At 33.6% G+C, this 23926-nt stretch overlaps 2 protein-coding genes across 3 annotated transcripts in view; one reads left to right on the forward strand and one right to left on the reverse strand.

The window, feature by feature from the left end:
- Positions 1–23926, reverse strand: part of LOC142225621 (uncharacterized) — a 126234-nt gene that overhangs the window by 66605 nt on the left and 35703 nt on the right. The gene's annotated exons all lie outside the window — the stretch shown is intronic.
- Positions 56–3265, forward strand: LOC142224702 (uncharacterized). The gene is made up of 4 exons (XM_075294490.1): positions 56–896; positions 998–2193; positions 2238–2740; positions 2848–3265. The coding sequence occupies exons 1-4, from the start codon at positions 56–58 to the stop codon at positions 3263–3265; spliced, it is 2958 nt and encodes a 985-aa protein (XP_075150605.1).

Raw genomic sequence — 23926 nt, forward strand, 5'->3', positions numbered from 1 at the left:
CTAAATACTAAATTGGAGAAAGTATAAATACGTGTATAGTGGAGACATACAAAAAATGTATCGTCAGATCAAGATACATCCCGATGACAGAGCGTATCAAAGGATTTTGTTTCAAAAAGATCCAAAGGGCCCAGTTCAGAATTACCAACTGAACACTGTGACATTTGATATTAGCTGCGCGCCCTTCCTCGCTATACGCACTTTATTACAGCTCGCTTCCGATTATGAACAGCAGTTCCCTCAAGTTTCTGATATTATAAGACGAGAAACTTATGTCGATGATATCTTGTCTGGTGGATTTACAATCGAAGAAACTATTAAGTCTCAGAAAACACTTATCTCAGTACTCAAGACTGCAGGTTTTCCTTTAAAGAAAATAACTGCAAATGGTCCCAAATTGCTTGTTCACCTTCCTCCAGAAGATTTGTACAATTTGGATTTATTACGCTTCTCGGAAAATAGTTCCACAAAAACTCTTGGGATAAAGTGGAATGCATTGAGCGACAAATTCACATACTCTTCCTTTCCGACCCAAACTCATGACTCTGCCACAAAGCGTCAAATACTTTCTCAGGTGGCTCAACTCTTCGATCCTGCAGGATGGATAACTCCTGTGGTAATTAGGGCTAAAATATTTATGCAACAACTTTGGCTTGAGACTAAAAGTTGGGATGATGACATATCTCCTGATTCCCTGCATATTTGGAATAATTTATTGAATGATTTAACGCAGATAAAAATTATAGAAATACCTCGTTGGATTCAATATATGCCTGACGATAAAGTTCAAATCCACGGCTTCTGTGATGCCTCCAAGGGGGCGTATTGTGCCTGTGTCTATCTCCGTATTCAGACATCGACTCCTACTGTCTTCTCTCATCTATTCGTAGCAAAAAGTAAAGTGGCGCCTCTAAAACCTGTCTCGTTACCTCACGCAAAATATTTGACGATAATATTACCTCGATTACACTATGGTCAGATGCGTCCATTGTTTTAGGTTGGTTGTCCAAACCACCATACTCGTGGGAGACATACGTTGCAAATCGCACGTCTCAAATACACGAACTTGTTCCCAATGCTAAATGGAGATACGTGTCTACACATGACAACAAGCCTCGAGATCTCGTTCCCAATACGCTTTGGTGGAATGGTCCACCATGGCTCACTAATCCTGAATCGACTTGGCCATCGAAAAACCCAGTTATTCCAGAATTAGCAACGAAAATTGTTACATCCCATCAAGTTAGCACTGAATCAATCGATGTCATGTCTCGATTTTCTTCATATTTGAGAGCATTACGTGTGATTGCATACATTTTCCGTTTTTTCCACAATTCCCATCCTCAATGGAAAAATAGCCAAATGGTTCAAACTACGAATCTCTCTCAAAATGAGATCCAATTCGTCAAGTTTCGTCTAATATCTCTGGCTCAACAACAATATTATAATTCCGAATACGAAAATTTGAGGAAACGTAGTACTCTCTCTAATAAGAGCAGTTTACTAACTCTGAACCCCTTTTTGGACTCGAACCAAATCATTAGAGCAAATGGTCGCTTATCTATCTCATCCCTTCCGTACAAGGAACGATACCCGATAATACTACCTGGAAATTCCCATTTTTGTCGACTTTATTTATCCCATTTACATGTCTTCCTGGCCCATGGAGAATGCAATTTAATGTGTAGATTTGTGCAAACGGAGTTCTACATTTCCCGCCTAAAAGCTCGCGTAAAGGGTGTCATACACAAATGTAAGATTTGTGTTATATACAAACATAGGGCCAGTTCACAAATAATGGCTCCTTTGCCACCCGAGAGGTTTACTTTCTCACCACCATTCCAAGTCTCAGGTATTGATTTTGCGGGCCCCTTTGAATTGAAAAGCTCCACTCTCAGAAAGGCTACCATTACGAAAGGATATGCCTGCGTATTTGTGTGCTTCAGTACGAAGGCAGTCCATTTAGAAGCATGTAGTGATTTGTCGTCAGTAGCATTTGAGGCTGCGTTTGTCCGTTTCGTCGGGAGGCGAGGGCTTCCATGTAGAATATTCTCGGACAATGGTCGCAACTTTGTTGGAGCTAGTAGAACTCTCCTTCGTGATTTTACACAGTTTCTACAAATATCGTCCTCTGATATTTCACAGAAGTATTCGGTTCATGGCTTTGAGTGGAAATTTATTCCTCCCCATGCGGTCTATGGGAAGCTGCCGTTAAAAGTTTTAAAACCCATTTAAAGAAAATTTCTGGTGCTCATATATTTACATTTGAGGAATTTTCAACTATTTTGGCCCGAATAGAAGGAGTTTTGAACTCTCGGCCTACTTCGGCTATGACAGAAGATCCAGCAGATCTCACGGCCTTAACCCCAGGCCACTTTTTGAGAGGATCTCCCATATTAGCTTTCCCGGAACCTATAGCTCCGAAATTATCATTAATTAACAGATGGACCAAATTAAAATCTCTCCATCATCAGTTTGCCCTGAGATGGAAAGAAGAATATTTAAGGACAATGCACAAGCGCTACAAATGGAAATATTCCATATCAAACTTAAAAGGGGACGACTTAGTAGTTGTAATGGATGACTTGCTTCCACCCCATGAGTGGCTATTAGGTCGGATAGTAAAAACTTATTCCGGATCTGATTCGAATGTACGAGTTGCCGATATACGTACAGCAATAATGCCGATATACGTACAGCATAACTCGACCTATAGCAAAGCTGTGCTATTTACCCTTCTGTAATACCACTGAAGATACTCAGATCCAATAATTCCTTACACACTATATCAAACTATTCATCACTAACATACATTTTCATTCATTAACCTCATATCATACATTTCAGATCTCAACAACAGCGATCACCAAATGTTTACAAATGCAAACTCTGCAATAAATTTCACGCGCTTAAGGTTTGCCCAAGGGTTTTAAAAATGACCCCCAAACAACGTAATATATGGGTCCTACGTGAGGTCTATTGTGTTAATTGCCTGGCAAGAAGCCACCGCTTTCGTGACTGCCGATCTGAGAACTTGTGTAAGAAGTGTGGACGACCACATAATACCTTATTACATCCAAATTACACTGAACGCAAACGAAAAACATCCAACAGCACCACCAAGGAACAACCAAGTCAAACCAAAGGTTACAACAACACTAAAACCAGCACTTCCGATACATCCAGTCAGCAAACATCTAATCAAAAAATTATTTCCGAAGCTATACGTGCATTAGCGACCGTACTGTGTACTTCCCCTAAGTAAATCGTGGGGGGAGCATGTCTAAACTTATGTTTAGACTTATTCATAAATTGTAGCTTTAGATACATTTGAATTTAACACACTGAATTATTGTGAATCATAAATCGTAGCTATAGATACATTTGAATTTAACACACTGAATTATTGTGAATCATACCGAAATATCAATATAAATTTAAAATCAATGCGCTCATCACTATTACTAATTAATCAGGATGTCTATTGTGAATTATTTTTTATAACCATGATTATTGTATGTAATAGCGCTTAAGTTTCGTGGTAAGCTTAGGAACTTATAATCGATCAATCTTTTCCCAAATCTTGAACCGTGAGCACAATCTCTAATAAATTCTACATCTCCAAATTCTAAAACCCTTGTATTTTTCTCATTCTCTTGTCTCGGCGGTTTTAATTGTGGAGTCATAATTTCTCATACTAGAGAAATCATGACGGTCATCTAATCCAAACTCTCTTGTTTTACAAAGGTAGCCCATCTGTTGTCCCATCAACCCCACATACAGTCCACTTACTCCAAGAATTGGTGTCCACTTGTTTCTTCACCTTTGCCACCAACACCCCTGTAGCCTACAAATCGAACACGTTTAGTTATTTATCTTTTTATACCCACCACCATAGAATGGTGACGAGGTATAATAAGTTTGTCATTCCGTTTGTAACACATCGAAATATCGATTTCCGACTATATAAAGTTATATATTCTTGATCAGGGAGAAATTCTAAGACGATATAACCATGTCCGTCTGTCTGTCTGTTTGTTGTAATCACGCTACAGTATTCAATAATGAAGCAATCGTGCTGAAATTTTGCACAAACTCGTATTTTGTCTACAGGCAGGTCAAGTTCGAAGATGGGCTATATCGGTTGAGGTCTTGATATAGTCCCCATATAAACCGACCTCCCGATTTGGGGTCTTGGGCTTAGAGAAACCGTAGTTTTTTTAGACCGATCTCCCGATTTTACTCCTTTGGCTCATAGAAACCGTAGTTTTTATTTAATTTGCCCGAAATTGTAAATGTACTGGTATTTTAGACTCACAAAAACGTGTATCGGGTTTAGTTCTTATCGGTCCATTTGGTAAGGCCTCCATATAGGCAGATTTCACTTCTTGAGGGTATAAAAGGCGCACTGATCATGAAAATTTCTTGAAACTGAATGAAAAAATTTGTAGATTTTACTTCTCGTAATCATTTAAATAATGAGGGTGAAAATCTAAAGATTTAAGATTTCAAATAAAGGCGTTATTTCATAATTTTCTTGCACACTTACAAGAGATGTTAATGATTCCTCTAAAACTCAAGCAAAAATGGTTCTTATAAATCCATAATCTGATATAGGTAAAATCTTTAAATTTATTTTATCTTCGGGAAGTGTACTGGCTGAACTGCAGCACACTTCCCGAAGATAAATTTAAAGATTTTACCTTCGGAGAATATCTGTCATCAAACCCCCCTAATATTTAAAAGGAAACTATAATATTTGATTCATGGTGGTGGGTATTTAAGATTCGGCACGGCCGAACTTCTCAATAAGATGATGTTTTGAGTGTTGAAAACGTAGTAACTCAAAATTTTGAAATTTTCACTTCATTAAAAAACGATACACACTTTAAAATTCTCCAATTTTTTACTATTCTTTTTATCAAAAATTGCCGTTACGTCTCTTTTCTTGTCTTCAGAGTTAATACTTTTTATACCCTTCACCACTACTGTGGGTATAATAAGTTTGTGCATTTGTATGTAACGCCAAGAAATAGTGGTCATAGACCCATCTTTTAGTATACCGATCGGCTTAGAATTAAATTCTGAGTCGATTTAGCGATGTCCGTCTGTCTGTCTGTCCGTCCGTCTGTCTGTATATGTAATTTTGTGCACAAAGTACAGCTCGCAATTTAAGTCCGATCGTCCTCAAATTTAGCATAGGGCCGTTTCTTGGGACAGAGACAATCGCTATTGGTTTTGGAAAAAATCGGTTCAGATTTAGATATAGCTGCCATATATATTTATCCCCGATTTGGGCATAGTTAGCGTGTTTATCAACCGATTTTCTTGAAATACCGTACATCCAAATATTTTATGAATCTTGCAAAATATCAGCCAAATCGGTTCAGATTTAGATATAACTCCCATATATATCTTTCGTCCGATTTAGACTCATATGACCACAGAGGCCAAAGTTTACTACCGATCTTCGTGAAATTTTGCACAGAGGGTAGAATTGGCATTCTACCAACGCTTGGTAAATTTGATTGAAATCGGTTTAAATTTAGATATAGCTCCCATATATATCATTCGTCCGATTTGAACTTATATGGCCACAAAAGCCAGAGTTTTTTCAAATTTTGCACAAGGGGTACGTTTAATAGTATCGTTAAGTGTGTCAAATTTTGTTAAAATCGGTTCAGATTTAGATATAGCTCACATATATATCTTTCGGCCGATTTGGACTCATATGGTCTCAAAAGCCAGAGTTTTGACCTGACTTACTTCAAATTTTGCACAAGCGGTACTTTTAACGATACTATTGTATGGGCCAAATATGGTCAAAATCGATTCAGATTTAGATATAGCTCTCATATATATCTTTCGTCCAGGGTTTTGCCGTGATTTGCTTCAAATTTCGTACAAGGAGTACGTTTAGTAGTATCGGTAATTGTGCCAAATTTGGTTGAAATCGGTTCAGATTTATATATGGCTCCCATATATATCTTCCGTCCGATTTGCACTCATATGACCAGGGGGGCCAAAGTTATACTCCCATTTACGTGAAATTTCGCAGAGATAGCAGAATTATTATTCTAACTATACATGTCAAATTTAGTCAAAATCGGTTCAGATTATATATAGCTCCCATATATACGTACACCAGAGTTGGGGAAATATGGTAGACTGTTACACATTTTAGACCCATTTTCAATGGAAGTTTCCTCCAATTAACTGGATAGCGTTAGCCAATTTAAATTTTAATTCTAGAGATTTTGTAGAAGTAAATAAATTGTCTCCTTTATATAGCTTCCAGCAAATGTGAAGTAGTTGAGATGGTAACACAAATTTTGGCCTACATAAGGGTGAAGGGTATAATATAGTCGGCCCCGCCCGACTTTACTTGTTTATTACAGTTTTTTGTCTCCACTGAAAAATAAACAAGTACATACAGCAGTAAGTTCGGCCAGGCCGAATCTTAAATACCCACCACCATGAATCAAATATAACAGTTACCTTTGAAAACTCTTCGTCGTAGCGTGTTAGTTGATAATATATAGCGGGTTACTTGAAAATTATAGAATGATAATATATAGGAATGATTAAATAATGCCCTGATTTGAAATCTAAAATCTATAGATTTGGAAATTTTACTTTCAGTTTCAAGCAACTTTCATGATCAGTGCGTCTTCTATACTCTCAAGAAGTGAAATCGATCTATATGGAGGCCTTACCAAATGAAACTAAATCCGTTACAATTTCAGGCAAATCGGATAAAAATTACGGTTTATATAAGCCCAAGGAGTTAAATCAGGAAATCTGTTTATATGGGTGCTATGCCAAAAATATGCACCGATACACAAAATTCAGCACACCTAGTTGTGGTTCTGAAATACCTACAGAATTTAGACTCCAAATCGGAGGGCGGGTTTATAAGGGGTATATATCACAATCTATTTCGATACACAATTTATTCGGAACACCTATTTGTGGTCTCCAAAAACCTCTAGATTTCAAATTTCAAGCAAATTGAATAAAAACTACGGTTTCTAGAAGCTCAAGAAGTGAAATCGGGAGATCGGGCTAAAGCACACTATATTCGGCACACCTGTTTGTGGTCCTAACATACCTTTAAATTTCTAGTTTCAGGAAAATCGGAATTTTAGGCAAATTGGATAGAAAATACGGATTCTAGAAGCCCAAGCCCCCAAATCGGGGGGTCGGTTTATGTGGGGGTTATACCAAAACATGGACCGATACAGCTCATTTTCTACAAACCTATTTCTGGTCCTAAAATAACTATAGATTTCCAATTTCAGTAAAATCGGATTGAAAATACGGTTTCTAGAAGCCCAAGAAGGTAAATTGGGAGATCGGTCTATATGGGGGCTATACCAAAACATGGACCGATAGGCACCATTTTCGGCACACTTATTTACAGTCCTAAACTAATTCTAACACAGGTTTCCAATTTCAGGCAAATCGGATAGAAAATCGGGAGATCGGGCTAAAGCACACTATATTCGGCACACCTGTTTGTGGTCCTAACATACCTTTAAATTTCTAATTTCAGGAAAATCGGAATTTTAGGCAAATTGGATAGAAAATACGGATTCTAGAAGCTCAAGACCCCAAATCGGGGGTCGGTTTATATGGGTGCTATACCAAAACATGGATCGATATAGCCCATCTTCGAACTTGACCTGCTTGGAGACAAAAACTGAGTTTGTGCAAAAATTAAGCAATATAGCTTTGTTATTGAAGGCTGTAGCGTGATTACAAAAGACATCAAGTCGTTATATCGTGTTAGAATTTCTCCCTGAGCAAGAATAACATATATATATATATATATATATATATATATATATATATATATATATATATATATATATATATATATATATATATATATATATATATATATATATATATATATATATATATATATATATATATATATAGTCGGAAATCGATGTTTCTATGCGTTACAAACGGATTGACAAACTTATTATACCCCCATCACCATTCTATGGTGGTGGGTATAAAATTTTATAGTTACTACCCTTTTGTTTAATAGGTGAGATATGTATTATCTATGAGAACTGCATTAAACCTATTTTGCTTTTTCTGTAAATTTACTTTGTAAGAAAAGATTGAATTAAAAATACTTTTTTAATATTATTCAATTTACTTTATTTTATTTATGTTTATGAAAAGACTGAATTATAAATATTTTGTTGTGTTTTTATTATTTATTTAAATATTTTAATAAATAGTTTTAGTCCTCATATTTGGGGATTTACGAAATCAAGTTTTTTTTTTTTAAATCCAGCCAACATTTTCCGAAATTCCAGACAATAGGCCATCTGAATCTGGCAACCCTAATATACGTCTACCTTCTTTACATTAAAAAATCGTCATAAAAGAAAACAATTGTATTAAGTTTGAGACACCGTTCATTGTCTCAAACTCAATACCTTAACACCACAACTCATAAGAGAACTATGGGGTTTATCTACACGCAAAAATATAATTCCTTCCTCTCAATCGAAATTTTAGACAAACATTTTGCTTTTGCTTTTCGCTGTAAGGGAGTTTATTTGGAAGAAAAGTATATACTTTTTGTGATAAACGTTTACTCTTTTACAGGATTTAAAAACAATTTCATAAAGCCTAACTCAAAAAAAAAATCTTTTCTAGCTTATTGCATCTTTCCTCACATCGTTCCCACTTCCACGATGTTTTTTAGTTCTTAGCAGCTTTTTCTGTAATACAAACAATGTAGAAATTCGATTCTATATATTTTTTATTTTACCTTTCGCCTAGTTGGAGAATCGAACTGTGGACTATACAGTTAGTAATCCAACACACTATTATTGTCATCAACAGACAATTATCGTTACAGCCATCAACGCAAACAGTGAAACAGTTATATTTATATAGCATAGTTTGCGGCGCCAACGAGCCGATGTAAAGAAACTTTATTTGACAGAAACATAACTGTAGTTGGCCATCATGGTGCAATAGTTAACATGCGCACGTTGCATACAAATGTTCGTGGGTTCAATCCCTGCTTCGACCAAACAGCAAAAAGGTTTTTTTTTACATATAAGTAAATTTTTACTATGAAACTTCAAAATGTGTCCTATTAAAGACTTAAAGTTAGAATTGAACAGTAAACGAAATGGACTGTGGTTTTGTATCAAAAATTACTTTTTTTATTGCAAAAATAAAAATTTTTTAACAAAATTTTATTTTAGCAATAAAAGTGTAAAACTTTCGAAGAAATTCAAAAAACTCTAACAAAAGAAAAAAGTTTTGGTACATTTTTTCCAAACGTTGTTTTCTTTGCGTGTATGGTTTCAAGCTTCTGTGCAGTAGCAACGTTAGAAGCAGAAGCAAGCGTGTCTATGGCGTCAAACGATTTGAACTTTTACAAGAAGACTGTATGGAATCATAATGAACATTCAAAGACTGAAACTCCTGCATAAACTGCTTTATTCTAAATCACGAACGTACCTTTTTCTTTTAGTTTATTTGCAGAATTGTTATAATTGTGAAAAATAAAGATTCGGCAGAACTAACCAACAATACCAACTTTTAATGTCAGAGTGGTACTTTTTTCTCACGTCATGCCGTCTACATATTTGCCATTATCACTGAAATTCATTCACAATGATAGGGCATTTAAACGCAAAACTAAACACTTTTTTTGCAATATTTTTCGTATGATTTTGTTAATTCTTGACATATTACTTTATTCCAATAATTTCTTTTCACGGGTTTCTCACAATAATAATAAATACATTTTATTTGAAGCAGATTAAGATGCAATCAAATTGGTCAACTTGATCTTTAATTGAGTAATCTGCAGAAGTTAAAAGTGTATGCAAATTTTGTTTATAACAATGTGTTTAACATTGAATATATTTACTTTTTTTCTACGCTTTATAGTTGCTGGGCGAGTTTATACGAAGTGCGAAACACTAAAAATTGGGACGTAAATCATTTCTAAGGCGATGTAGATTCATTTAGTATTCAGAAGTAGGAATGATAGCAGTTGTTTGTTATACCCTCCACCATAGGATTGGGGGTATACTAACTTTGTCATTCCGTTTATAACGCATCGAAATATTGGTCTCAGACCTCATGCATATTCTAGGCCATGATGAAATTTGGGGTCGATATAGTGATGTCCGTCCATTCGTCAGTTAAAAGCGCGCTGAATTGTGAACGACACAGGCTATCGGCTTGATACAAGTAGCTGTTATTGATGCAGGTTAGATGGTATTGGAAATGGGTCATATCGAACCAAGTTTAGGTATAGCCCTCATATGAACTGATGGCAAAATTTGACTTCTTCACCGTCCGGATAAGCTAAACATACGTCTATGGGACGTATCATAGTTTGTTATCATGTGGAGAAAAATTTTTGGATTCGTTTTTGGCTAAACTTTTATTTATTGTGTAACGAAAAAATCATATTTCCAGTACTCATTTTAATGAGCGAGAGCGGAAACCTAAAATACGCATAGATCTCGCAGACGTAGATAAGCTGTCTAGGGTTTAGGAATGGTCAAAATCTTTGGATCCAAGTAAATTTTTTGTGAGTATACCTTCCTCCGTATAAACCGATCAAGAGCGAAAGTGGTTTATATAGGTATTTAACCTGCCTTTTTGATATACCACAGCCTCCATTTGGACTTAGTTACAATTTATAAGACAATCTTGAGTTTTAAGATACCTTGCCATAGGCAACTGTTACCCTAACCAAATTATTCGTGAAGGAGAGTCTTTACACGCACAGAAAAAACATGTTTGGACATGGTTGCCGCATCCATTTAATGCTTATTTAGAGTATGTAATTGTCCCGAAAACCATGTATTTTGTCTTTGTAAAAATAATTTTCGAGCGGAGAAAAATATATGTTGGTAATAAGCATTTAAATGGTTCTCAAATGCCGCAAACATGTTCTATTATTTAAATGATAGAATTTGAGACCATTATATGGTCAGGAAAATCATGTACCTGACCATTCAATTTTTTTTACTTTTTTGCAGAAAAAAAAGTATATTTATAGTTTACGTATAGACATGACTACAACCATTACATGGCCATAAAGACCATGTACATTGTTTTCGTGACCATTTAATTTTTTAATTTTTTTGCAGCGACAAGAATTTTATAAAAACATTGAGCAGGTACACACGATTTTCATTTTGCGCGTCAGTCGTGTGTTGATTGTTTCTTGGAATGGACGGAGAATACGGAATTATTGTGTTTTGTGTTAATTTATTTATTCAGAAATAGCACGTGGTTTTATGTGAATACAAAAAAGGAAAGTGTAATTGAAAAAAATGTACCTGGTTTTTGTTCTGCATTTTGATATATGGTATAATTTATTTTTATTTGCAGTTACATGATGTCTGCGTTTGTACATTTGATGGGCACGAAGTAAATATGGAATGATTACTTATTGTTGAAATTGAACCAAACTAGAGTGTGTAAAAATATGTGAAGTTTGCTTGCACGACATTATAAATACAAATAAACAATGAATTAGTTTATAAATAAATAAAAACAAATAAACAAAGTTGATTTTGTGTTTTCTTTTCTCAAGTGGCGTCCTTTTTTCGACGACGAAAAAAGTTTTTTCTTAAAAATCAAAACATTTTAGGTTGTGACCATGTTCTTTTAACTAGAAGAAAAACATTTTTGACGAATAACATAACATTTTAGATCGTGACCATTGTCTTTTAATGGAAACAAATTTCTTTTTATCAATATAATAACATTTAAGATGAGGACAATAGTATTTTTCTTAGAACCATGTTCACTGAGCCAACATGGTTGCAGGTTAAAATGTTACATGGTCGCCGCAAAAATAGCTGATATCATATTATTTTGCTCTTCGAATATGATTGTGACAATCATGTTTCTTCTCTGCGTGTAGTAGAACTTTGTAAGCAATCTATGGTGGAGGGTATGGAAGATTCGGGCAGGCCGAACTATCGGCCGAATATAGTTTTTTTTTTGCGATTTATTATATTCAGTGTTAATTTTTATTGATGTCTACATCTTTATCTTTTTATTTAGTTGTTTAATTTTATTGTATTTGTTGTTTGTTTTGTTTTGGTCCAAAATTAAATTCAAAATAAAAATCAATCATCTGTGATTCACATTCAAAAGTGTTTGTTGTATGAAGTTGTACACATATTGTGCCGTAGTTAGGCTTGTCAGATGGCCGGGATTCGCCTGGACTGTCCCGAAATTTTGTCTTCAGGAAGTGTTCCGAATCTTTCACAAAATTTGACAAAAATCTCGAAATTTCAATTACTTGCAATCGAAATACTAATTTAATGTTGGCCAGCTGTTAAACATTAATGTTGGCCAGCTGTTAAACATTATCGGCCTTATTCATAAAAAATCATTAACGTGCACTCTAAACCAGTGATAGCTATTACGCTCTTTTTATTCTATAAGCCTTATATAAAAATAGGTATTCATTAATCATTAATAACACTATTATAGTTATCATGCGTTTTTAGTGATAAGGTGGCAACACATGTCGTTACATCTTGTAATTTTCATCGTAGTGATGAAGATCGAATTATAACCGGTTGATCTTAATAAAAATAAAGTCTCAACATTTTAATGATTTTGTGGCGAAGCATAATTTTCCAGGCTAAATTAATTTATACAGAATGCATTACTCACAATATACAATCATTTTATAATTAGTCAATATGTTAGTATCAATATTAGTATTAATCGAACCGGATTGTATTCGAATATAAAGTCTATTGTGATTAAAAACACATCACTAATCTAATGGAATTCATCTATTTAATTTCTCGAGCTAATTTTCGACGCATTTTTCATTAAAGTAACAAAAGGAAGTTTAAGATGACGTTAAATTTACATAATATTGGTTTGTATGAATTTTGTACGTCTATTTCTGCAGTTCTCTTATTTGGATTAGTATTTTGAAAAATTACATCAAAATAGGGTTTTTATAAGAAAAGATCGCCCATTTTATACGCATTGGCATATAATGATATACAAAATAGCATAAAACAGCGATAAATTTATAGGTATTGCCCAAAAAAAGCATTTTGCAATTTTATCAAAGAGTTAAAGAAGGGTACATCCTACAATAAATTTTTACAATTTACCAAAGACTTGTTAAAGGTTTGGTAAGCTATTACTCGTTTATGAATGCTATTTTTCACGAAATAATTTATCAATCGTTCATAAACGTCAATTAACTTTTTATGAATACGGCTGTATATCTTTACAAAAAAAATATTCTGAAGAAAATTTAGAAACTCATATTGACTATAGAAAATGGCACAAATATCATTGTAGAAATACATATATCCTATGGATAAGACCTACAATAAATTTTTGTAACTCATGAAGAGGTTAATAAACATTTGATACGCTATTTTTTGTTAAGGAATGAATTTATAGCAAATATAGCTTATTTTCTTTTGATAAACTTTTGTTAAAACTTTATGAATACGGCTGTATGTCTATAATGCAAAATGTTCCGTTAAAAGAAAGAATCGTTTATAAGCACGAAGCTACAGACTTTCTAAAAACGGCAATCAGCAACATTTGCAAAAACAAAAAAAAACAAAGTTTGTTATAAAAATATTCGCTGCCGTCTTGGGAGATAGAATTTAGGAATTACCAAGCATGTACACAATTATGGACTTTATCCCGACTACTGTGTCTTACGAGGCACTTGTGCAAATTTTCAAAAATAAAGTGGTAAAATAGGGACAACTTTTTCGTGATAGGAAAAATTTTTCCAGTTTATTGAAATTGGTAACAGTTTGTATTTTCAATACCGATAAGTATTGGTTATTGCAAAAGAAGTGTTTAGTATTTGAAACAAATAAATAATAAAAATGAAATAAATAAATAATAAAAAATGAGGTAGACTAAAATAACTTTATATTTTAAGTGAATTATTTATGTTCCCAATGTATGATATATACATTAGATATAAACAAGTATATACAGCAGTAAGTTCGGACGGGCCGAATCTTAAATACCCACCATCTTTGAAAACGTCGTCGTAGGGTGTTACATGATAATTATAGTGGGTTACTTGATAATGTATAGAATGATAATATATAGGAATGATTAAATAATGCCCTGATTTGAATTCTAAAATCTATGGATTTGAAAATTTTACTTTCAGTTTCAAACAACTTTCATGATTAGTGCGCCTTCCATACCCTCAAGAATTGAAATCGGTCTATATGGAGGCCTTACCAAATGGAGCAATAAAAACTAAATCCATTATAATTTCAGGCAAAGCGAATAAAACTATAGTTTATATAAGTCCAAGGTGTTAAATCAGCATATCAGTCTATATGGGTGCTATACCAAAAATATGCACCGATACACAAAATTCAGCACACCTAGTTGTGGTTCTGAAAAACCTACAGAATTTAGACTCCAAATCGGAGGGCGGGTTTATATCAAAATCTATACCGATACACAATTTATTCGTAACACATATTTATGGTTTCCAAAACCCTCTAGATTTCAAATTTCAAGCAAATTGAATAAAAACTACGGTTTCTAAAGGGTGATTTGTTAAGAGCTTGATAACTTTTTTTTTAAAAAAAACGCATAAAATTTGCAAAATCTCATCGGTTCTTTATTTGAAACGTTAGATTGGTCCATGACATTTACTTTTTGAAGATAATTTCATTTAAATGTTGACCGCGGCTGCGTCTTAGGTGGTCCATTCGGAAAGTCCAATTTTGGGCAACTTTTTCGAGCATTTCGGCCGGAATAGCCCGAATTTCTTCGGAAATGTTGTCTTTCAAAGCTGGAATAGTTGCTGGCTTATTTCTGTAGACTTTAGACTTGACGTAGCCCCACAAAAAATAGTCTAAAGGCGTCAAATCGCATGATCTTGGTGGCCAACTTACCGGTCCATTTCTTGAGATGAATTGTTCTCCGAAGTTTTCCCTCAAAATGGCCATAGAATCGCGAGCTGTGTGGCATGTAGCGCCATCTTGTTGAAACCACATGTCAACCAAGTTCAGTTCTTCCATTTTTGGCAACAAAAAGTTTGTTAGCATCGAACGATAGCGATCGCCATTCACCGTAACGTTGCGTCCAACAGCATTTTTGAAAAAATACGGTCCAATGATTCCACCAGCGTACAAACCACACCAAACAGTGCATTTTTCGGGATGCATGGGCAGTTCTTGAACGGCTTCTGGTTGCTCTTCACTCCAAATGCGGCAATTTTGCTTATTTACGTAGCCATTCAACCAGAAATGAGCCTCATCGCTGAACAAAATTTGTCGATAAAAAAGCGGATTTTCTGCCAACTTTTCTAGGGCCCATTCACTGAAAATTCGACGTTGTGGCAGATCGTAAGTCTATTCATGATGAAATGTCAAAGCATACTGAGCATCTTTCTCTTTGACACCATGTCTGAAATCCCACGTGATCTGTCAAATACTAATGCATGAAAATCCTAACCTCAAAAGAATCACCCTTTAGAAGCTCAAGAAGTAAAATAGGGAGATCGGGCTATACGGGGGGTCGGTTTATATGGGGGCTACGCCAAAACATGGACCGATATAGCCCATCTTCGAACTTGACCTGTTTGGGGACAAAAAAACAGGTTTGTGCAAAAATTAAGCAAGATAGCTTTATTATTGAATGTTGTAGCGTGATTACAGCAGACATCCAGACAGACGGACATCGTTATATCGTCTTAGAATTTCTCCCTGATCAAAAATATATAAACTTTATATAGGCGGAAATCGATATTTCGATGTGTTACAAACGGAATTACAAACTTATTATACCGCCGTCACCATTCGATGGTGGTGGGTATAAAAATGGACCTGTTATGATTTTGTTTTACTTAATAAGTAAAATTTTATAGGAAATTGAAAATCATATGTGGCTGTTTTTGCTTGTCCCGACAAATCCCGTAATATACGGCTCAAAGTCCCGGATTTCAACAACCATCATCTGGCAACCCTAGCCGTGAGAAGGCTGTTATGATGACAAATGTTCGATGGGAGAATTGCAAGGGTTGTAACGACACCAAGCAAATATGGCCCCATTTCAACTTAAACCGCACACTAGATATGCTAATGTTCTCGAGACGTCAGATATCACTCCTGATATCTGCTATAACGGGCCGCTGTCTGATAGGCGATTTTGCAAAAACTATTGGCGCGAGGTATAATGACTATTGTATGAGCTGTCATGATGCGGAGGAAAAAGAATCAATTAAACACTTAACACTCAAGCGACTTTTAGGAGCATATAGCTTCAGATTACTGGCGGATCTGGAAAACGTTAACTTAAACAGTCTGCTAATGTTTTTGCAGCAATCTGGTCGGTTCCACAAAAGTAAATAATAGAGAAGGTTCAGCGGTTAAAACTAGAAGTGCCCATATGTAATAGGTACTTTTAGTTAATGTGGTATCACAATGGACTGAATAGTCTAAGTGAGCCTGAATCTTAATCGGGCTGCCACTTTAACCTAACCCTAGCCGTAGTATATCTTAGCAAAAACGGAGCTTTCAAAAAAGTAGTTTGGATCCCCAAGTAGTGAAAATTTGGAAACGCAAACAATTAATTCTATTTTGGATGAGATAAAAAAATGTTTGAAATAAAACAATTTAGTGTGTAAATATAACCATAGCGATAGGCGGTAGGCGAAACATTTTTGCCGCAACGGCAAATACAATAAGCTTGACGGCGAATAATTCAATTTTTCAAGTTTCCTAGCGTTTTTGTTGTCAATACAGCATGTTTTGACAATATTAAACAATGACGTTGAATAAAAACATACAATGGCTTGTTATTAGTTGAGTTATTTCAAGAAAAAATAATCTACACGAGTCCAGGCAACAGCAATTCCTAGTGGTGAGTTAAAAAAAATTGATAAGTGATGGCAACACTATACCAGTTTTCGCCAAGGAGTTAGAATAAGTTTTAATTTAGCGACACGCCGCTAGCCGTCACGGTATTCCGTCGGGGATTTTGGGCTTCCCATAAGAAATACACGTAAATAAGTGTTCGCCTACCGCCTATCGCTATGGTTATATTTACACACTTAAGTAAAATTTTCAATTACTTTCGATATTGTATTATGTAAAGGAAGGTTAATCTTCCGTAGTTATGATTGCTATATTTCTACGAACCGGCATTTCGGTGGATCAGTAGCAATTGGTGTATTAATTTGCAATTGCATCATTTCAAAATATTTTCATAATGACTGCAAGGATTTTTTATGAAATATGAAAATGTCATTCTTTACGATGACAGCTATTATCAATGTAATTTTGAATTAAGGTGATTGTGATTGTTCTTTGGGGAATATTTACGGAACACGTATAATTCTCTAAAAATAACTCTGTTTTCAAATAGTTTTGAATGGCACAAAAAATCCCATGCTAAATACATTTTGTCCAATGTGAGCAAATGTTCCTTATTTGAATAATTGTTGCTTACTTTAATGACGTGAACTAAAAATAAGAAAAAAGTTATATACAAATATAAATATTTAATATTTTCCTAAAATGGAAGAAGTTTGCTTAAATTGAGTTCATAAGTCTCTCAATTGAGTAGATTTTAATAAAATTGTAACTGTCTTGATCTTCGTTGTGGGTTCACTTTGATTTTGATTTTGAGGCTGATGTAAGATTATAAACTAAAATAAATTGTAAGGTTTGCATATATCACCTAAAAACCCTAGCCTTAGGATATTTCAATTTTGTTCCAATGTCTAATATGCATCTTCTTCTCTTTAAACTAATAAAAATTAACGAAAATTTTCCTAATTACAACAACTTGAAATTTTTCCCACCTGCAAGGAAAATTTCTCGCTACGCCAATACTTTAAGGGCCATTTGTATACTTCTAATAAGGACCCCTGTTGGAACATATTTGCGATACAAAAAAAAAAAAAAAAAAAACAATTCGCAAAAAGATTTCAAAATAGAGGCTTTTATTCTCAACGAATGAAATCATCCTCTATCTATCATTTCTCAATGAAGGAACTGTTTGTTCTATTCTTATCTGGAAGAAACGTCAATAAAGATGAAATTTGTTAGCGTTTAGTCTGTTCCGAACCCTCGTCAGCTTTAGAGACTATAACTTTGATTGTTGAGTTGACTTTCTTTTTGTATTCATTATAGAAATAACCTAAATATGTGATTGTATGTGTTTGAGATAAGCGTAGGTGTATTCAGACCTATGTATGTGCATATGTGCATGTGTAAATAGTTTAATCTACAAACTTACTGATAAATTTTATTTAAGAAATATAATTAAGTTAGCAAAAATAATCAGTTAGGAGTAAACAGTTTCCTAACATTGTTTTGTGATCTTTTGTGGAAGTGTTTATTAGGCTGGGTATTCTTGCCTTGGACACTTTAAAAATCAGTTTTTTTGTAAGATAGCAGAAATATGATAACCTCAAACATTTTTCAAGAGCACACGTAGAAAAGGAATATGACCACCTCAAACATGTTTCAAGAGCAAAATGTTAGTTTTGTATGGTGACCATGTAACATGTTTGTCACTAAAATGTTATTTTCTCGTCAAATATAACATTCTTGCCGATACATGAGATACATGATTTCCGAGAAAATAACATGAGGGCTGTTTTCTTTTAGCACTGGATACCCTAAGCCGTGAAGGACTAAAAGAAAACAGAGTACTCGTTTATCCAGGACATCTCCAAAATATGCAACACTGTCATCAGCTGTTTAAAAACAATCACAGAAAAGAAGTGAAATCTTGCATTTTTAATGTATGAAATGCTCCAATTAGTAATAAATATTTACTGCTGCGATTATTTATGACAGTATACCACTTTGAATTACATGTTTTTCGATAAATTAGTCACAATAAAGTGCTATTGTGAATCGATGAAGCGTCACTTTATCAAAACACAATCGGCGCGACTTGCACTGATGAGATGTTCTGGATAGAACACCAGTGCAACGATGTTCTGGATAGCCCATACAAATGTTGTATCCAGTGCAAAAAGAAAACAGCCCTATGCACTGTTAGAAAAATATGTTTTTCATATGTTCCGATATAAACAAAATGTGTTTCCGGCACGATTTTAAACCACAATATATTTAAGTGCGAACATGTAATGTTCCTAAACTAACACTAAATGTTTGGGACATCTATGTTAATATGTTAGAATATATTATGTTTGGGGCATGAAAGTTTCATAAAAATAATATGTGTGAATGCAAACATATATAAATTTACAAATTTCGAGAAATCATATATATGTTGTGATATTTTATTCAAAGCGACAGAGAGAGTATAGAGAGAGAAATAGAGTTGGAAACCGGGAGAGTTGACGAAAGATATCAACATAACACAGCGAAAGAATCAAAAGACAACAATTTCTGTGAAACCGCTTGTATGTTGTTTCGGAAAACTGTTTTATGATCAGGCCAAAAATTTGATATGCTTAAGTCTAAATATTATTTAATTTGAATAAAGAGAATAGACATTCGGAACCAAGAGAATAGACATTTGAAAAACAAACTGCATATGTTTTCGCCTTGAGAGCAGCATTTTATGCATGTGTGAACATGTGTTTTGTTTATCATTTTGACATTATGGGCACAATTTTTCGTTAAAATAAATCAGGGGTCTTCATAAAAATAACGAAAGGGCATTATACTCTTTTTAGAGTTGGGACAGTAAAATGAAATAAGGAGGAAATAGTGAAAAATTACACAGTAAAATGTAAAAAAACAAACTTTAGTTCCTCTTTATTAAAAAGTAGTCCACGAGGAGTTGACGGACACCATCAAATATAAAAGCGGGCATTAAGTTCGAGTTTTGCAGCTAAAACAATTTAAAAAGTTTATTTCCTTTAAAATGAATTATTAAAGAAAAATAAAAGGAATTTTAGAGCGATGGTGTTAAATGCTAGTAAAAAACTGTTCACTCCTAAATAAATTTATGTTTATATTATAAAATTATGTATGTATGTTTATACTCGACTCCACATTCTTTTGTTAGTTTTTGAATTCCTTCCAAATTTTAAAGTTTTGTACATAAACAGTTTTTTATTAAAAAATTGTTATTTTTGCAATAAAAAATAATATTTTAAGCAAAAATCAGTCAATTTCGTTTATATCAAGCACTGTTACTGACTATAAATCTTTAATAACACACATTTCGAAGTTTCATTTAAAAAAAATTAATATAGTATAAATATAAACGTGTAAATTAAAAAAAAAAAAAAAAAGAAACAAAAAAAAGTTCGGTCGGATCAGGGATTGAACCCACGACCCTTTGCATGCAAGGCAGACATGCTAACCACTGCTCCACGCGGCAAACAAATGTATGTTTCTGTTAAATAATGTTATGTTTGCATGGGCTCGTGGGCGCTGCAAACTATGCTATATAAATGTAACTTAAAACGATAATTATCTACTGGTGACTATAACAGCTACGTAGCCCAGTGGATAGAGTGTTGGCTTACAAACTGTATGGTCCTCGGTTCGATTCTCCGTGCAGGCGAAAGGTAAAATTTAAAAAATTTATAAAAGTGAATAATTTCTTCAACATTATTTGTATTACAGAAAAAGGTGCCAATAACTAAAAAATGTCGTGGAAGTGAAAATTACGAGTTTGTTAGGGAATGAGCACAATCGTGTTTGGGAAAAATTCTTCCAAGCATATAATATTTTTGGCTCAAAGTGCTTCCAAACATATAATATGTTCACATAAAACAAAAATATTAATGTTTGGGCAGTATGCAATAATATATGTGCTTCCTGCAAAATATGTTTGGAACATATGTTAAAGAAGCGATTTTTTTTGAGGGTGTGGTTGCGAAAACCATGTTACATGGTCACCACCCAAAAATAACATTTTGCTCTTAAAACATGTTTGAGGGGATCATATTCCTTCTCTGGGTGCAAAATGTTATTTTCCGACGGGGAATATGTAACAGGTTTGTCGCAAAAATGTTCTTTTTATCGAAAATTATGTGTCTGATTTCGGCAACCATGTATATGTTTGCCGAGAAAAGAACATTTGTGTGTGATTCGAATTTTTTATGTCCAAAAAATTGCGATGAAGCGAGGAGTTAAACTAGGGAAACCTTTAACACGCAATTCTTAAAGTTAAAGCTTACTTATTCGTTTGTTTTTGTCATTTTATATCAAAGTTCTTCATAATCTTGCAACATACAATTCAAAGTTCAAATACGACATCAAGTACAAATAATGCAAAGTCTCAAGTAAAAAGTGTATTTAAAATCATGACATGAGAAACGTCTCCTATTTCTGATCGATTTCAGTCTCATTCTTGTGAATCGTATGAAACTCCATTCGAGCAATCACTCGAATTCAAATTAATTTGGGTATTCAATATTTGAAAGTTCGCTTCGTTTGTATGAGAATACAGTTATTTTCAAAAACGAATATTGTTAATGCCCTGTTCCTATATATCGAACGAAAACCCATTCGAAAGAAAGCCAGTCACACGAATACGAATGAATTTGGGTTTTTCTATTTTTGAAAGTTCGTTTCGTTTGTATGAGAATACATTGATTATCAAAAATGAGTGTTTTCAAATTCTCATCACAGGAGCTTTTTCGACCCGTGTTGTAACATATATGTTCATTTATTACTCGAGAACAAAATATGAAGTGACTTGCCTTTCGAAATATACGAACAAAAATTAATTTTCTTTCGTTTGGAATACGAAAGAAAACCTTCTTTTAAATGTACGCCAAAATCAAATTTCTTTCTTCCCATATTCCGGTTTACGAATTAGCAAAACGCAAAATTTTTCACAACCTATATTTTCCGAACCACAAAGATATATAATACGGAAATTTTTACCCACTGTTCTTATGAATAAGGTAATTAAATTGGAGAAATTTCGTTGCAAAAGATGGAATGGTTCAGAAGTTTTTGTCCATAGTATTGTCAATCCACATGCAACCATGTTGACCCAGTGAACATAGTGCTAAGAAAAATAAAATAGTCCTCATCTAAAATGTTATGATATTGATAAAAAAATTGTTTAAATTATTCGTCAAATATGTTTTTCTGCCAGTTAAAATAACATGGTTACCACCTAATATGTTATGATCTACAAAAAAAAATGTCCCATTTAAAACAGCATGGTCGCAATCTAATATTTTCAGATCTTTGTAAAAAAAAACTATTTTGTCGGCAAATAAAGGACGACATTTGAGAAAAGAAAACTTGGAGTATTTACAAAATTCTTTTCGTCGTAACAAGTTGAATAACTAAATGATCACATACCTATAGGTAACCTTTAAAAATACTTCTTTCACTGCAAAAAAAATTACATGGTCGCGAAACACAGGTAAATTATTTTCCCCACCATATAATGTTCATTAATTCAATCATTTAAATAATAGAATATGTTTGTCGCATTTGAAGACCATTTAAATGCTTATTACCAGCTTACTTGGATGCGTTAAGCATGCCCAAACATGCTGTTCATGTACCTAGTGAAAAAATTGGCCATCCAAATGTTGAGTTGGGTTCAAAACTGAAGCAATTTTTGTGGATTGGTATTCGACTAGTAAGAGAAATGTATTAAATCCCTAATTCGTGTTATTTTTTGCATTCATTTATAAGGAACTATAACAAGTGCCATAAGTTTATACTTAGTTTAAAATTAAAAAAAATATTCAGAAACAAATTCATTACTTCTGTGAAATTAAATAAATTTTTTCTTATTCAAATATAAAATAAAATTAAAAATGTTTCTTCGTCTTTTAATCACCAAACGAAATGTTACATAAAACGAAGCTAGCAAAAGTTTGCTAGTTTTATATTTTTATCAATTTTTAAATAATTACTGATTTTTCTACATCAGAGCCTATTTCTTTATTTTTTCATAAAAACTTGTAAACAATTTATTGGGGATTTTTGGGGACGATGCTGTTTTAGTATTTTGCAATTCATTTAAAAATCAAAATTCTAAAGTTTTCTATTTTGATCTATGTAAAGGCCTTTTAAAAAATGTAAAGGCATTCTATCATTATCGCAAATTCCATTTCTGTAAACTTTTCAAAAATTTTTGTAGAAATTTCGAGTATTTTAGTTACTACTCAGTTAAATTCAGAAAATTTAAAGTTATTGGGGAAAGAGGGAAAAACGAATAATTTTTTTATATATACTAGTAGTATTTCAGAATAACTTGTTGTGAAGTAAAAACTAAGTCCATCTCAACAATATCATTGGAAATTAAAATGAATTATTAAGCTGAGTACTATGTTCAGTTTTCAAGCTAAAAACCAGCTTGTTTTCACGGCTACTTTTTTAAATTGATTAAATTTTAAGTATAAAGCGGTTCACAATCAATTCCTTGTTTCACAATTTTTACATATGGCTGTTTTACTGATTTAGTTTTCACTTTTGCGGCTAATGCTTAGTACTAAGTTCGTTTCTGCGAAAAAGCGAATATTTTCATCTATCTTTTAAAATAGGGTCTCAAACCCAAGGATGTTAACTTATTTATGCGAAATAATATGCCTGCATATTTTTTCGTGCGAAAAATCCAGGGTTGTATAAATATGTGGAGTATAACAGTTTTTCGAACTTAGTACGCACCTTTAAGCCTAGTACTAAGATCACGTTTTCGCACGAAAAACTGTTATACTCCATATAAAAAAAAGTTAGCGCGGAATAAATGCGAAATCGTTGTTTTGAGCATTTTCAGACACATATTTATACAACCCTGGATTTTTCGCACGAAAAAATAGGCAGGCATATTATTTCGCATAAATAAGTTAAAATTCCTGGGATTGAGACCCTATTTACGCAGATATATGAAGATATTCGTTTTTCGCAGAAACGAACTTAGTACTAAGCATTAGGGAAGAAGAACCCTTGAAAAAAGAGTTAAGATATACATT

The sequence above is a fragment of the Haematobia irritans genome, chromosome 2 (assembly GCF_050003625.1).
Source record: "Haematobia irritans isolate KBUSLIRL chromosome 2, ASM5000362v1, whole genome shotgun sequence".
Classification (NCBI taxonomy): Eukaryota; Metazoa; Arthropoda; class Insecta; order Diptera; family Muscidae; genus Haematobia; species Haematobia irritans.